This window comes from Scardinius erythrophthalmus (assembly GCF_964197995.2).
Source record: "Scardinius erythrophthalmus genome assembly, chromosome: 7".
NCBI lineage: Eukaryota > Metazoa > Chordata > Actinopteri > Cypriniformes > Leuciscidae > Scardinius > Scardinius erythrophthalmus.
In genome coordinates, this window is record NC_138227.1 from 10,511,749 (window position 1) to 10,527,161 (window position 15,413).

The 15,413-nt window shown below is 37.3% G+C and overlaps 1 protein-coding gene across 1 annotated transcript in view; it reads left to right on the top strand.

The window, feature by feature from the left end:
* The window catches only part of tenm4 (teneurin transmembrane protein 4), a gene marked incomplete at its 5' end in the record, with an annotated part of 174,702 nt that overhangs the window by 141,250 nt on the left and 18,039 nt on the right, over positions 1 to 15,413 (top strand). Inside the window, 3 exons of the mRNA XM_081371629.1 lie at positions 2,445 to 3,322; positions 9,761 to 9,933; positions 13,025 to 13,260. Coding sequence (XP_081227755.1) covers positions 2,445 to 3,322; positions 9,761 to 9,933; positions 13,025 to 13,260 — 1,287 coding nt within the window. The remainder of the gene's footprint in view (positions 1 to 2,444; positions 3,323 to 9,760; positions 9,934 to 13,024; positions 13,261 to 15,413) is intronic.

The following is a 15,413-nucleotide window of genomic DNA, read 5'->3' on the forward strand; positions in this document are numbered from 1 at the left end:
TTTTGTGTTAAAAGCCTGCTGCATTATTTTCAGAACAATAAGTCATAATTTAGGCAGCCAGGCAGGAGGCAGCAGTCCTGTTTGATAAGTGTGCTACGTTTTGTTTCAAAGGTCCAGTCCCCTGCTGCAGTCGCTTTCCATTATGAAATTAATAACCCAAAGCTAGAAAAAGACATTCATGTGGAGGGCTGACAGATACGGGGCAAGTATGCTGTTTTGAGAGTCCACGCGTCCACTCCTCCTCACCGCTACGGTTTAATCTGATCAGTTGACTCACTTTCTCTCCTCCTCTTCTCTTTCTTATCAGCAATTCAACTTCCTTTTTTGTACTTTCATGTTTATCAGATGAACAAGCCTTAATTCAAGAACTGTTTGTGTTCTGAGGCAGTTCTGACCTATTCAAACCTTTTTTTTTGTTGTTGCTTTTCCATTATTGATGTCTGGTATTTCGGTTATCAGTTCTTGCCTTGATAAATGTATTTTCAGATGTAACTAGTGTTGTCACGATACCAAAATTATTGTTTCGATACCGATACCAAGTCAAGTATTGCGATTTCGATACTTTTTCGATACTTTTCCTGAAAATGGAGAAACACTCTCAAATATCATTGCTGTGCTTTATTTAAAAACCGGGACAACATTCTAATCATATAACACACTAATAAATAAACATACGAACAGCAGATATATTAAACATTTTAACAAAATATGAAATATCAAAATAAAAAATAAATTAGAGCAATGACATTCAAGGTAAAAAATATATAAATTTAGCAGCATTATCTCATTTATCATAAGAAACATAAGAGCTTTATCTTGATTCTGAACTTTGAATAAAAATATGAACAGCGATTATATTAAACAATGTTTAATATTGGTAACATATGATAAGCCTAATTGGTGATACATTTGACATGTGGGGAGAGAGTTGTGGAAGGCCTACTTCATGTTAAACATAGGCTAATATATAGCAGCAAAGACAACGTCGGCAGTGTTGACGGCAAAATAGGCTACAGAATAATTCGTTCTGTATTGAGAGGTGCAATATTTGAAAATCATATTGTATTTTATATTGTATTTGTCAAAACTTTCAAACATCAAAATGTCATTGATTAATATGTATTCGTGTCAAAATTACATAGAAACATCTTTTCCTATTGGAAACGCTTCTAACACGCTTGCGTGTCGCGTGAAAAATAAGCGTTGGTTCTATTTCTGGCATGCACGCGCTTTCCGCGCGTCTCGAGCTGCGCCCAGACGCGTGTGTCACGCAGGCAGTTAACATGGGAGCCGAAATAAAAACGGACACGCAGCCAGTGTGTCACCGGCCTTACAAATCTGGAACGTGGTCATTCTTAGAACTATCGATACTTATAAATTAAGGAATCGTGACGTTTGAAGTATCGGTGCACCGTGCAGAGCAAGGTAGGCAACGTACTTCCATATGTCACTCCTCGCGTAATCTTTTTCTATGAGTCGTGGACCACTTGTGCTCGCACATGCAACCATCTCGCTGTAGTGTTTTGACACATGGCACTGACAGCGGCAGGTTCTTTGCTGCGTGCGTCAGGAAAAAAACACAGACGTCCATAGGGAGGCGTTTTTTTTTTTAAAGTATCGATACTGATAAATGTAGGTATCGTGACGTTTTTAATTTCTGAGTATCGCGATACTTTTGAAGTATCGGTACATCGTGCAACACTAGATGTAACAAATAAAAATATATTCTGTATGACGCATTAGTTAGCTTAGTGATGCACTGAAATTTCAGCAACTGAAAATATTTGGCTGAAAAAGATTTTTCGGTTTCAGACTAAAACGTTTTAGATGGCCAAAACAGTGACTTTTGATTAGCGTTTAACATAGCTAACATGATAGAAAACATGTTAGCTATGTGGACACTAGGGCTGGATTGACATTATATTCATTTCGATATTGAAAGTATTAAACATTTTTTGTAGAGTGACTACCATCCAACCTACCATCTACTTGTATTGCAAGTAGTTGATTATTATTATATAAGCAAAGTCTCAGCTTTCAAATTGTCCGTTTTAAAGAATTTCAAGCTAATTTTGACACTCTTCAACGTGGCATGACGGACCTCTGTGCCTTCAGCGGTATGTGAACAAACAACACAATCTCATGGCAATTCGTAACTTATTTACGTTTTTGGCAAATTGGTGGCTAATTGGCCAATAAGATTGGGTTGCGACAGATCATCTTTTTTAAAAAACAAAAACAAACACCAATTTTATTTCAGCAACAAAGTAATATATCATTAAAAAGTTTATATAAATCTTACTTATGTGCAATTAAAAGTTTTTATTTGAGTGTTGATTAGGCTATTTAATAAACTTGCTTAATCGATTATTAAATACTGTATACTTTAATTTTGATAACTGAAAAACTTTCAGCTAAATTAAAACTTTTTTTATTTCCCATAGGTGCGTCTAGAATGGCCCACTGACCTGGCCGTCAGCCCGATGGACAATTCCCTTTATGTGCTGGACAACAACGTGGTCCTGCAGATCTCAGAGAACCATCAAGTGAGGATTGTGGCAGGGAGGCCGATGCACTGCCAGGTCCCTGGACTGGATCACTTTCTAGTCAGCAAAGTCGCCATCCACGCCACCTTGGAATCCGCCAATGCTCTCGCTGTCTCCCACAACGGCTTGCTTTACATCGCCGAGTCGGACGAGAAAAAGATCAACCGTGTCCGACAGGTCTCAACGAATGGGGAGATCTCTCTGGTCGCCGGTGCCCCTAGTGGCTGCGACTGCAAGAACGATGCTAACTGCGACTGCTATTCGGGTGATGACGGCTACGCCAAAGACGCCAAGCTAAACGGACCCTCTTCGTTGGCGGTTTCACCCGATGGAGAGCTCTTCATCGCTGACCTGGGTAACATACGTATCCGATATGTCAGGAGGAATAAAGCATTTCTCAACCCGCTCAACATGTATGAGGTTTCTTCGCCGATTGACGACGAACTCTACCTGTTCGACGTGAACGGTAGTCACATCTACACTCAGAGCCTGACCACTGGAGACTACTTGTACAACTTGACCTACTCTGGCGAAGGTGACCTGAGCAGCCTCACGGACAAGAATAAGAACAAAGTGACCATTCGGAGAGACACAACGGGATTGCCGCTCTGGATGATGGGTCCTGATGGCCAGACGTTCTGGTTCACTATTGGAACTAATAATGCGCTGAAGAGTGTTGCTGCCCAGGGTCAAGAGATAGCCATGATGACTTATCACGGAAGCTCAGGTCTGCTGGCCACCAAAAGCAATGAAGATGGATGGACTACCTTCTATGAGTGAGTATTCTGGAAATTCACTGATATACAATGGCAGATCATTTTTCCATACATGGGGCATAAAGTGCAGAATACACCATATATATATATATATATATATATATGTGTGTGTGTGTGTGTGTGTGTGTGTGTGTGTGTGTGTGTGTGTGTGTGTGTATACACATACAGATAATAATTACATAAAATACAAAAACATACAAATAAAATATCTAATATGTTGATAATCTTATATAATCTTAATATTTATATAATATATAATAAATTATCTGTATTTAACATTAATATTTTGATTTTTAGCGATTATTATATAAACAATACAGTATATATACATGAACGATAGTACTTTTTTTTTTAAATGAATAATAATAATAGTTTTTATTTATACTTAAGATGTTTAGAATTTTTTTTGTATTAATATGAAATGGGTAATTACTACATTTTAAAAAGTGGCATCCATTTCAATGCCCACAATGGCACGATCTTGTTATACTTATTAAAGCTAAAAGATGATTAGTCTTTGGCAGCCTACAAAGATTCACATTCCTCTCTGCGTAGTTCACAGTGCCGGTTCACTCGGTTACAGGAAGCTAAATTTACTCCTGCGCAGCATAATGCAAAGGTCTTGGTTGGCTGTGTGGATCATGTTACAGTAGATACAGTCAAGAGTTCACAAGGTCTCAATGGTTTATTGGACTTCAGTCATTTGCTGTAAGGTAATTGGTTTCAGTAGTATTTCAGACAGTGGTGTTCCTGTCTAACCTTCAATATTTCAAATAAAATCGAAATATTTGTATTAAATATATCTAAATGTAAATTGATCAGTGTCGACCAGTGGCACATATGTTCAGCTCCATTTGTTTTTGTACCCATGATTTTAATAAGTCCTGTTTTTGCATCAAATATACTTTTGTCAGGCGTAGGCACAGGCCCACCCAGTAATTCCCACTTGCTAATGTAAAGATAACAGCTATTCATCAAATTTACTATTTTATTCCAATTACCAGTTAAAATGTTAGATATGCCTGTAGGCCCACTCACTACGCTCCTGTAACTGATTCCAGATTAACTAAATTGAATCCTTATTACTACTTAAAATTATTTTGACTTGTCATAGACCCCTCAGTCTGTATAACAGAACAGAAAATATGTTTACATTAATACTTATGTTATTAGCATATTTACTTTCATATGACCTTGACTGTAGGCAAAACTCATTTAAAACTACTTCACACACACTGTTTGCTTGTACTGTTTATTTTAATGTACAAATGCTGCATATTTGATAGATAACCAACCATAAGTGGCATCGCCTTAAGCAGTTCTTTTTTTCAAGAAAGTTCAATTTTTTTGTCCTTTGTTTAGGTCCCATGCTGTCATATCATTTGTTTAATCTCCCTTTGCTAAAGTGAACAAATGGCAGGCAAAGTACATTTACTCAATAATTGCAATTAGAGAGAAAGAAAAAACAATAATTAACTTCAAGAATAGTCGCTCTGTTTTTTTTTTTTTTTTTCTTCCCGAGCAATTAGATCCGTCCAATCCTTCGGGCAACATGAGGTCGTCTTTGGTGATAAAGAAAGCTTGGTTGTTGAGTTTTTGTTTTTGAAATATGATGTTATATTTTGCATAATTAACTTTGAAGGTCAAGCTGCCATCTGAGGGTCAAAGTCACCGTTGTACTGCACTGGAATAGAGCAACCTAAACAATTTATCTGCTCGCTGTGAGGAGCGGCACACGCGGTTTATCATCTCTGCCACCTGAATTCATTAAGTCCCAGTGAAGCGTGTTCGCCTGCGGACGCTACATCGGCCAGGACTCGTGCAGACACTGTACAGCGAGGAGCACAAGCACAACAAAGACATTTGCAACCATGTCCATCTGAATCTCCTAATTTTATCTTTTACATTTTTCCTAAAAAAAGCCTATTGCTTATATATGTTCGGAAACTCGTCCAATTTTGTGGAACTGCACACACAAGAACGGCCACTAGTTAGGCAGCTATAATTACTTTAAAAAGTGAGAGCCCACAAAGCATAAGTAAAATATTTTTAGCAAGTGATTTATTTATTTATTTATAAAAAATAAAAAAAAAATCATCAATATATGAACCCTCTGCAGTTCCTTCACAAACCCCAGTTTGAGAAAGCCTGACACACAGTTGCACTTCATGTTGTTGATAACAAAGAGTGGAATACATTTTCTTTCTCTTTGCAATATATACGGAATATATCAGTATTTTAAGGGATTACTCTATTCAAATCAATGTGATGAGAGTTAGGTCGAAAGTAATTAGTAATCAGATTACATTACATAAAATGTGCAATGTAACAGGTTATGTTACTAACTAAAATTTTCATCATGTAATTTGTATTCATTATTAAGGATTACAGTTTTTATGTTATTTACCCAGCACTGCTAAATGAAACGTGTTCCAAAAAAAAAGGATTTGAATGGATTCAAATGGATTACTAATTGTGGAATGCCTGCATTCTTAAAACTTAATAAAATAACATTTGAAAATGATATCAAAGCCACCTTAGGATTACCTCAAAAAAAGTTCTGTCATAATTTATTCACCCTCAAAACCCTTTATGATTTACTTTCTTTTATGGAACACAAAAGGAGAAATGTTGAAGAATGCACTGGGCCCTCTTTTCCATCACTTCCAATAAACAGATATTGAGGCTTTCAAGCTTTAAAAATGATGGTATTGCGGTTGAAATTCACATTTAATTGTAAAAATGAGGCAACATTTTATTCCACAAAAAAATGAGTATGAAAAAGTAAGAAAATAAAACTTAATTTGTTAACATGAACTAACAGTGAACAATACTGCTACGGCATTTATTATTATTAGTTTGTTAATTTCAGCATTTACTAATACCTTTTTAAGATCAAAAGTTGATAAATGTAAGAGTTTATCATAAGGCCTCCTACTTTCTTTTACCATAGTCACTTAAAAAGTTTATGTATGTCAATATCTGTGCCTCATGCAAAATTAACAACATAAATCATGTATAAGCATTAGTATTGACTGAATACACGTAAGACTTACAGTATTTTAAAATATATATTTTTAATGTTTTATTATTAGTTATTGTTGAGCTTTCCACAAAATGAATTATATTATATTATTATATTAGTAACCTTTTTTAATTGGTAAGTTGATTTTTTTTTTTATCTAAATTAACCTAATTAATTGTAAAGTGTCCTTGAACTTTGGAAACAGTGCTATATACATTAAAAAATAGTAGTAGTAGTTGTAGCAGTCGTACAGTAATTAATTAAATAAATACTGTATGCTCATGTTCTCAAAAAAACACTACCAGTCAAACGTTTGGGGTCAGTAAGATGTTTCTTGAGCATCAAATCATAATATTGAAATGATTTCTGAAGGATCATCATGTGACACTGAAGACTGGAGCAATGATACAAAAAAATTCAGATTTGCGTCACATAAATAAATTACATATTAAAATAGATTTTTTTCGTTTTTAATCGAGTAAATGCAGCCTTGGTGAACATAAGAGACTTTTTTCAAAAACGGTAGTGTATGCTTTGTCTCTACCTTGACAGTGTTTGAAAAGAAAAATAAGAAAAAAAACACTACTAAGGGACTCACATTCACATGATTGTTTACGAGTGCCTTCTTCCCGTGTTTTTGTGTCACACAATGTGAACAGCGGCCGTGACTCAGTGGTACATCTTGACCAACTCCAATCCCAGGGTGCTTTGAGGCGGTCAGTTCTCCATGACTACAATAGACTGCTACTCTAAAAGGAGATGTTCGGTCACCAAGATAAATCAGTCTGCACTTACTGCACACTCAGCCGGCTGAGAGAGCGCTCACGTGGAGGCTGGCAAATAAAAAAATATAGGGAGGAAAGGAACAAAGTAGGAGAGGAAAACAAAATAATTTAGTTTGCGTGCCAAAGAACAGAACAAAACCATAGTGGGTCGACTGCAGTCATTTTGCCACCACCCAACCTTATATCTATTCTTCCTGAAAAGAATTCTTCTTTGTCTTTCACCTCTTTATTACCACTACAAATGAAAACGGAGGAGACTCATTTCATTCTGTATATGGCACAGTGAATTTTCTTCAATGTGTAGAGCCTGTGATGTTGATACCACGGTTTAGATGGCCAAAACATCTGTGTGGTAAACTGGAAAAATTGGTTTCGAAACCCAGTGATATTGTGTGAAAGTCGTGAAAAAAAAAAAAATTAAGTATCTCCAACAACAAAGATCTTTTTGCGGTACTGCTGCTCTACCCTCACTTCTCTCTCTCTCTCTCTCTCTCTCTCTCTCTCTCTCTCTCTCTCTCTCTCTCTCTCTCTCTCTCTCTCTCTCTCTCTCTCTCTCTCTCTCTCTCAGTCAAATTTTCATATTGCATTTTATTTTTTAGAACCAAGCCATTTTAGAATTCCCATTTCAGATTGCCCAAGGACTTTGACTCTGTAGCTGTTTGCGATGGTTGGTTTGAAGCCAAAGTAGTCGTGTTCTTAAAGGAGAACTCCGGTCAATTTTAACATTGAGCTCATTTTTTTGTACATTTGGAGTGCTGTCAATACAGAGAACAACGACAAAAATCGGTGTTGCCTACACCGTGTTATCCTGTTTTTAAAATTTGCGCCCTGTTGACTTCAATGGGGCAAGTTTTAAACCTGCTTTTAGCCTCTTAACATCCTTTATGTGTCATTACAAGTGCACAGGTCATGTGAGTGATTCCTTCAGAGTGATCACGGGTGAATCTGACTGCAGTAGATGTGAAAGATATTAATAAAAATGATGTTATTTCAGCCAGCGCACATACCTGTTTTTTCTTCCTGTTTTCGGTCGAAGGCCACAGTAATCGATTGTCGAGTTCACGCGCGTGATCATAGTTAACTAAACCTATGCGCGTGAAATCGACAATCGATTACTATGGCCTTCGACCGAAAACAGGATGTAAATACAGGTATGTGCGCTGGCTGAATAAACATAATTTTTATTCATTTCTTTCACATCTACTGCAGTCAGATTAACTCGCGTTCACCCCGAAGGAATCACTCACATGACCTGTGCACTTGTAATGACACATCAAGGATGTTAAGAGGCTTAAAGCAGGTTTAAAACTTGCCCCATTGAAGTCAACAGGGTGCAAAATTTAAAAACAGGATAACACAGTGTAGGCAACACCGATTTTTGTCGTTGTTCTCTGTACTGACAGCACTCCAAATGTACAAAAAAATGAGCTCAATGTTAAAATTGACCGGAGTTCTCCTTTAAGGGATTGTTCACACATAAATGAAATATCTGTCATTTTCTCATCATCATATTTTTCCAAACTCATATGACTGACTTAATACTGCGGAAGACAAAACAAGATATTTTAAAGAATGAGTTTGGAACCAAACATTTATTTCTCAAAATATCTCCTTGTGTTCCACAGAAGAAAGTAAGTCATATGGGTTTGGAACGACATGAGGGTGAGTTAATGATGACTGAAGTGCAATTTTTGGGTGAACAAAGGTGCAGTATGTAATATTGACAGCTAGTGGTTGAAATGGGTACTACAGTCTAAATACAAAATATTACAGAGCGTTGATTCCCCGTCCTCTCCTCCTCATGTGGGTTGCCAGATTGAGGACAGGCAACAGGAAAAAGCGCAATTGACAATAGCCCCTTTCACACAGCATCCCTGTAAATTACCGTAAAATTGCCAGAATTACTTTATCCATAAATACACAAATATGCTGTTCACACAAGCAACGGCGTTCTGGCTTTTTACCGGTAAGAGACCATTCAGTCATCGGTCAATACGCTGTGTTTCCCACCAACTGGCAACCCAGGGTTTCGAAATACTATTGAGTGAACTGGCAGTGGGCGGGATCACACAGACCAAAACAAAAATAGACATTCCGACACGGAACGCACATTAGAATTAGAATAACGGGCCGTAGCATTGTTTGTTTTTTGTTTTTTTAGAGAAACAAGTTTATTATGGTACTTTTATGCTTTAGTACAGTAAAAATGCATACATCACTTTTAAGGCTTAGCACTCAATTTCACAAGTCATGAGGGCTACATTCAAACACTTCAGGCCTGTTGGGAAAATTGGGAATTTAGAAGTTTTCATAGTGGTGCTTAACACATAAGATCAGTTTTGTTTCAAAAATTAAAGTTGAAGTGTTATTTTCGTGGGACTGCACTAAAATCAGTGGTAAACTGTTCCAAAAAGCCAAAAAGTACCTTCAACCTTTTTCCATTATAGTCCAAAATTTTATGTTTTTCTACAATTACATTTTTCCTTTCTCTTGCTTGTACAACTCACTTTGACAGTCTCTCATTAGAAACCCAGTCCTGCATTCGATTGAAAGCCACAGTTGGTCTCATTAAAGTCCCATTGAGGCATCTTTTTTCACACTCCTTCCCTGTTCTCTCTATCTTCATAGGTATGACAACTATGGGCGTCTGACAAACATGACCTACCCCACAGGCAGGGTGAGTAGTTACAGGACTGATTCAGACAGCACTGTGCGGGTGCAAACCGAGGGCTCCAACAAAGAGGACATCACCGTCACCACCAACCTATCGGCCTCGGGAACCTTCTACACACTCATGCAGGGTAAGAATATCTGCAAAGCCCTTATTCAACACATCCCTGGGGATAATACTTGAGAACTAGGTCAAGTCTTAACCTAGACACAATGAATGCAGTGCATTTAAAGGGATAGTTCACCCAAAAAATTAAATTCTGTCATCATTTACTCGCCTCCATATCATTCCAAAACTGTATGATGTGACCATACTTGTTAAGCTCCAAATATGAGATTAATCATGATGAAAATAGTTATGACTTGTGCTTTATATCTCAATTCTTCTGAAGGCACACAGTGACTTTGTTAACGCTGTGACTGAATCATTGAGTCTGAATTTAACTCAATAACCGGTTAAATACATTATTACTGTTTTTACTGTATCAAATACATGCAGCATTGGTGAGCATAAGAGACTTCTAAAACCTTATCTTACTGATCCCAAAATTTTGAAGTGTGTATTTCAATCTGTTTTTAATATTTTGGAACGACATGAGGGCGAGTAAATAAAGGAAACAAAGGAACAGGTCTTCAAATATTTCCTTTGTTCACTTTTACACTAGAAACTTAGTAGCTGTACGTGAAGTAAAATAACTATGAGGCAAAATTGATATGTTTGTGGGAAGCAAACAAGCCTCTTCGTAAAAATCAATGAAGGCATGAGTGTTTGTATTTTCTCTAAAATCGCAAGACCGCCCACTCATGAAGACAGAAGTTCTGATTGATTTCCTGTCCACCACTTTTGTTTGTTCCTGCCTCCCTTTTTCACCAAGCGTCTGCTTTTCCTGTCCGTCTCAGGAAACCAAATCTTAATCACTTTGGCCCTCGAGACAGAGGGGTGTGGTTGGGGTCAGGGGCCGTCATCCTAGCTTGTGATTTTCCTTGCATTCTTTGGCATTTTGATATCCAGTTTTTCACCTAACCAAGTGCTCCATCGATTCCCAATAAATAGCTTTGAACTCCCTGTGCCATGCTCTATTTCCTGAGAAACTGTAAAGATTTTTCTGCGCTCCTGTGAGCGTTTGATTTGAAGGGCCATCCTACTCCCCTGGGTTTCGATTGGTTTACTGAAGACTGCGTCTGAGAGAAGAAAATAGAGAGCGTAAAGTTCTGCTGGTGTTGTTATCCTAGACTAAACTAATGGTCACCTATGCATGGTGACCTTGTCCAGGACATCTGGTGGAGAGAGAGAAAGAGGGCGCCCTGCCAAACGCTTTGCTGCTAATTAATTCACTATTGTCTGCTTTGTAAACGGAAACCAGTTTGGCTCTAGCTCCTACACAGAGTTTCACACATGCAATCTGGATATGCATTTCTCGTAGGTGGTGACCTTGTGCTGTTTATTGACTTTCCAAGGTTGTGTGAGTGTGTGTTCGATTTCCAGGTCGTACGGTCAGGGCTTTTTTCAGTGCACTAATATTATTACCTGAATATGCCATCAATAGACGAACATGCTAGAAACAGTCGCAATTGAGATAAAAGTTATGTTTACGAGAAATGGTCACATTGTGAGATATGAAGTTGCAACTGCTAGAAAAAAGTTGCAATTATTAGATATAAAGTCACATTGTAACAGTAAAGTTTACAAGAAATGTTTACAAGAAATGGTTACAATTGTAAGATATAGAATTATAACTGCTAGAAACAACTTAATGGTTACGAGATAAAAAGTGTCATTGCAACAGAAAGTTGTGTTTCTGAGAAATAGACACATATTTTCTTGATATAAATTCAAGAAATAAAGTCACATTATGACAAAAAAAATTGCATTAACGAGTAATAATCACATTGTGAGATATGAAATCCTATTTATCAGATATAAAGTTGCAACTGCTAGAAACAAAGTCGTGTTTACTAGAAATAGTTACAATTGTGCAATTACTTTTACATGTGTATTTTTGTATACTCTAACTTTGTATACTGTATACTCATTCCTAACACATTTAGATGTGCGTACTGTGTCTTGTCTTAAAAAGACTTGCTGTTGTCTGTCACAAACTCTCATCAGACAATCAGGCTTTTGTTGCAGTTAATTGGAATAGTATAAGTTCTTTCTAAATGTTATTAAATTCATTTTTAACAGAGAATGAGTGTCCTGTACCCCCTAGCAACATGTTAGTGTCACATGCTAGCTGTTTATATGGCTGCTGTCTGCACTTCTTTTGCTGAGTAATTAATTCCCTTTGACTAGTAATGAGAGTTTCATCAAAGCGTTCACTGACTTTTTTCTAATTGGGTACGTCGTTCTTGTTAGCTGTCTCTCTCTCATTCCCTCCCAGTCTCTGTCTTCCCTCTTTATTTCTCTCAGGTTTACACCTCCTTCTCTTTTCACTGTCTTCCATCTACCATGTCGCTCCAAAGCGCTTAGCGAGACCACCTGGGGATGGAGACAGACTGTTTCAGATTTAGCTGCATCTCAGTTGCCACAGGCAGGCGGCCTCAGCTATGATAGCTTTCTGCCTCTCTTTCGCTGTCTCTTTCAGTCTTCCGTGGACAGCTCAAAGCCTAACTAGACTTTGAATCATCCCTTTGTTTCACTGACTTTCTGGTCTTGTTCGACAAATAAGAGTCTGGCCATAAATTTGGCCACCATTTTGAGGGAAATACAGCATTGTAGCCAACAAAAGGGTGGATATCAGTCATAGTTAAAGGAATAGTTCACACAAAAATAAAACTTTTGTCATCACTTACTCACCCTCAAGTTGTTCCAAACCTGCATGAGTTTCTTTCTTCTGCTGAACACAAAAGATGATATTTTGAAGAATGTTGGTAATCAAACAGTTGAAGCCATTGTCTTCCAGAGTAGAAAAAAATACAATGGAAGTGAATGGCTTCTGTCAACTGTCAAGTTACCCATATTCTTTCAAATATATTACGTTGTGTTCAGCAGAAGAAAGAAACTCATACGTGTTTGGAACAACATGAGGCTGAGTAAATTATGACAATTTTCATTTTGGGTTGAATTCTTTTAGCACTTACTGATGCTTTACTCTGCCAGGGTGAGTAAATGATGACAGATTTTTCATTTATAAGTGATCTCCTTAAACAGAATTTCAAATAGCAGTTCTCAAGATGTTTTTGCAATATACATGAGACTATTTTTTTGCCTTTAAATCGTAGATCAAGTCAAAAACAGTTACTACATTGGTCTGGACGGCTCCTTGCGTCTGGTATTGGCCAACGGCATGGAAGTGTCTCTTCACACCGAGCCTCACCTGCTGTCAGGAACAGTCAACCCAACCATAAGCAAGAGAAATGTCACTCTGCCCATCGACAATGGACTCAACCTAGTGGAATGGAGACAACGCAAAGAACAGGCGCGAGGACAAGTCACAGTATATGGACGCAGACTCAGGGTAAGAAAGTCACAGAATTTCCTTCCACATTTAATGCGGATTACATTTGACAGCTTTGTACTCTTATTTGTACATGGATTTCAGGGCCTTAATATTTGGAAAATGCTGGCAGATCTGTGCTGTTACTGGGAAAGGTTCTAAAAGCAAAGACAATAGGCAAAATGTATGTGTGTGTGTGTATATATATCAGCATGTGGAAGTAAATTTAACAAAAATTTAAGAGATCTGTGAAACCCAACAAATACATCCAAGGCCAAATCATTGGAAATTAATTTAGAAGATGCTTTTATCTCAAGCAATTCACAAAAAAATCTAATCTTGTAAAGCTGTTTTTCTGATTGTCTTTAAAAGAAACACGATCTAATCTGACATTTAACATTACGGACATTGAGTTAAACAAAATTGAGAAAGAATTTGATCGTAAACAACAACAGAAATGAAAAACAAATCCCTGCAAAATATGGCTGTAGTTTTTCATGACTGATTGACATTTAAAAGTATGTATTTAGGGTTTAATGTAATAAATATCATTCACAATGTTTTTATATTTATCTTTTACATTATTAGTTTTGTTGCAATACTTAGGCCCGGATTTACTAAACAGGGCAAATTAGCGTGAGAGCGCAATCCCATAAAAGCGCCGATGGCAGTGGGAAATTCTGCGCATGATCTACTGACAAAACACACATTAAAGAATACAGACGCAGTCAGATCATTTCCATAATGACCAACGCAATCTAACAAGAGCAGCGCAAATTAGCGTCTGGTTTAAGACATGCTTTTTTTCGGGGTGGTAAATAATGGCGCAAATACCAGTAAATTGACTTGAGCGCAAACCTTAGTAAATCACCTTGCATGGTTCATTTAAATACTCTCCTCTTATGAATTTTGAGTCTGAAAGGGAAACTCCTACAAACGCATATGCAATAAGGTCAGAAGCAAAAATAACCCTATCCACGCCTTTTCAGCAATAGTTTTTCATTGCATGTCTTTATCCTGACAATAGTTTTTTAACGCCAAAAGAGGGTTTGCACTGACGCAAGCTGTTAGTAAATATGGCCCTTAATATCTTAAAACTAAAATGAATTATGATTCATTTTCATTTTCATAATGCATTTTTATTTTATTTTTATTTATGAAATGTGGAATTGCTCGTGGTGTTTTGTAACACTCTATCAGAAGCTCACATAGGCAGGTAATTGTGCACAGGCCCCAGCGTTACCTCGACGTTGTCATCTGCTCATCCTGAGTTAATTTTACGCTGGCACAGTTTCATACCTCGCAGTCACACCTCCACGCAGCAGCTCATCTGAGCATCGAGGCCGCCTGTACTTGGAGTAATTGCTTCATGATTATAATCTCTATTGCCTCTTGTCATCAGTCTCAGTGTCACGCTGCGTCTGTCCTTTAGACAGATCACTCGTATTACGGCTGCCCTGTAGAGTCTGGCCAGGCCGTACTGGTCAAGAATCTGCTTCACAAGGTCAGCTCATGCATTAAGCATGTGTGTGTCTGTGTCTCAGTGGACTATTCATCATTCAGCAGCCATGTTTCTCTGACCCTGAGTGCTGGGGTCACAGCCTAGGGCAGGGTTGACTCTCTCGTGATCAAAACCCTGAGGGTTCTGATATCTTCATCATTTTTGTGCTACTAGTAATGGGACCACCTCACAGCTTTTGCAAGATGATATATGAACATTTATATATACGCTACCATTCAAAAGTAAGATTTTTATTGAAAGCAGTTAATACTTTTTATACAGCAAGGACACATTAAACTTATCAAAAGTGACATTTATAATGCTACAAAAGATTTATATTTCAAATAAATTCGGTTCATCAAAGAATCGTTAAAAATGTATAATGGTTTCCACAAAAATATGAAGCAGCACAACTTGAGCATCAAATCAGCAATTTAGAATGATTTCTGAAGGATCATGTGACACTGAAAACTGGAGTAATGATACTGAAAATTCATCTTTGACCACAGGAATAAATTACATTTTAAAATAAATTTGCATAGAAAACAGTTAGTTTAATTTGTATAAAATTGAACCATGCAATCTTATTTATATTGTGATTTAACTCATGTACATGATTTGTGTACTACTGAAATCATCGAGCGACCTTGAGTGACATGTCAAGCGATATTTT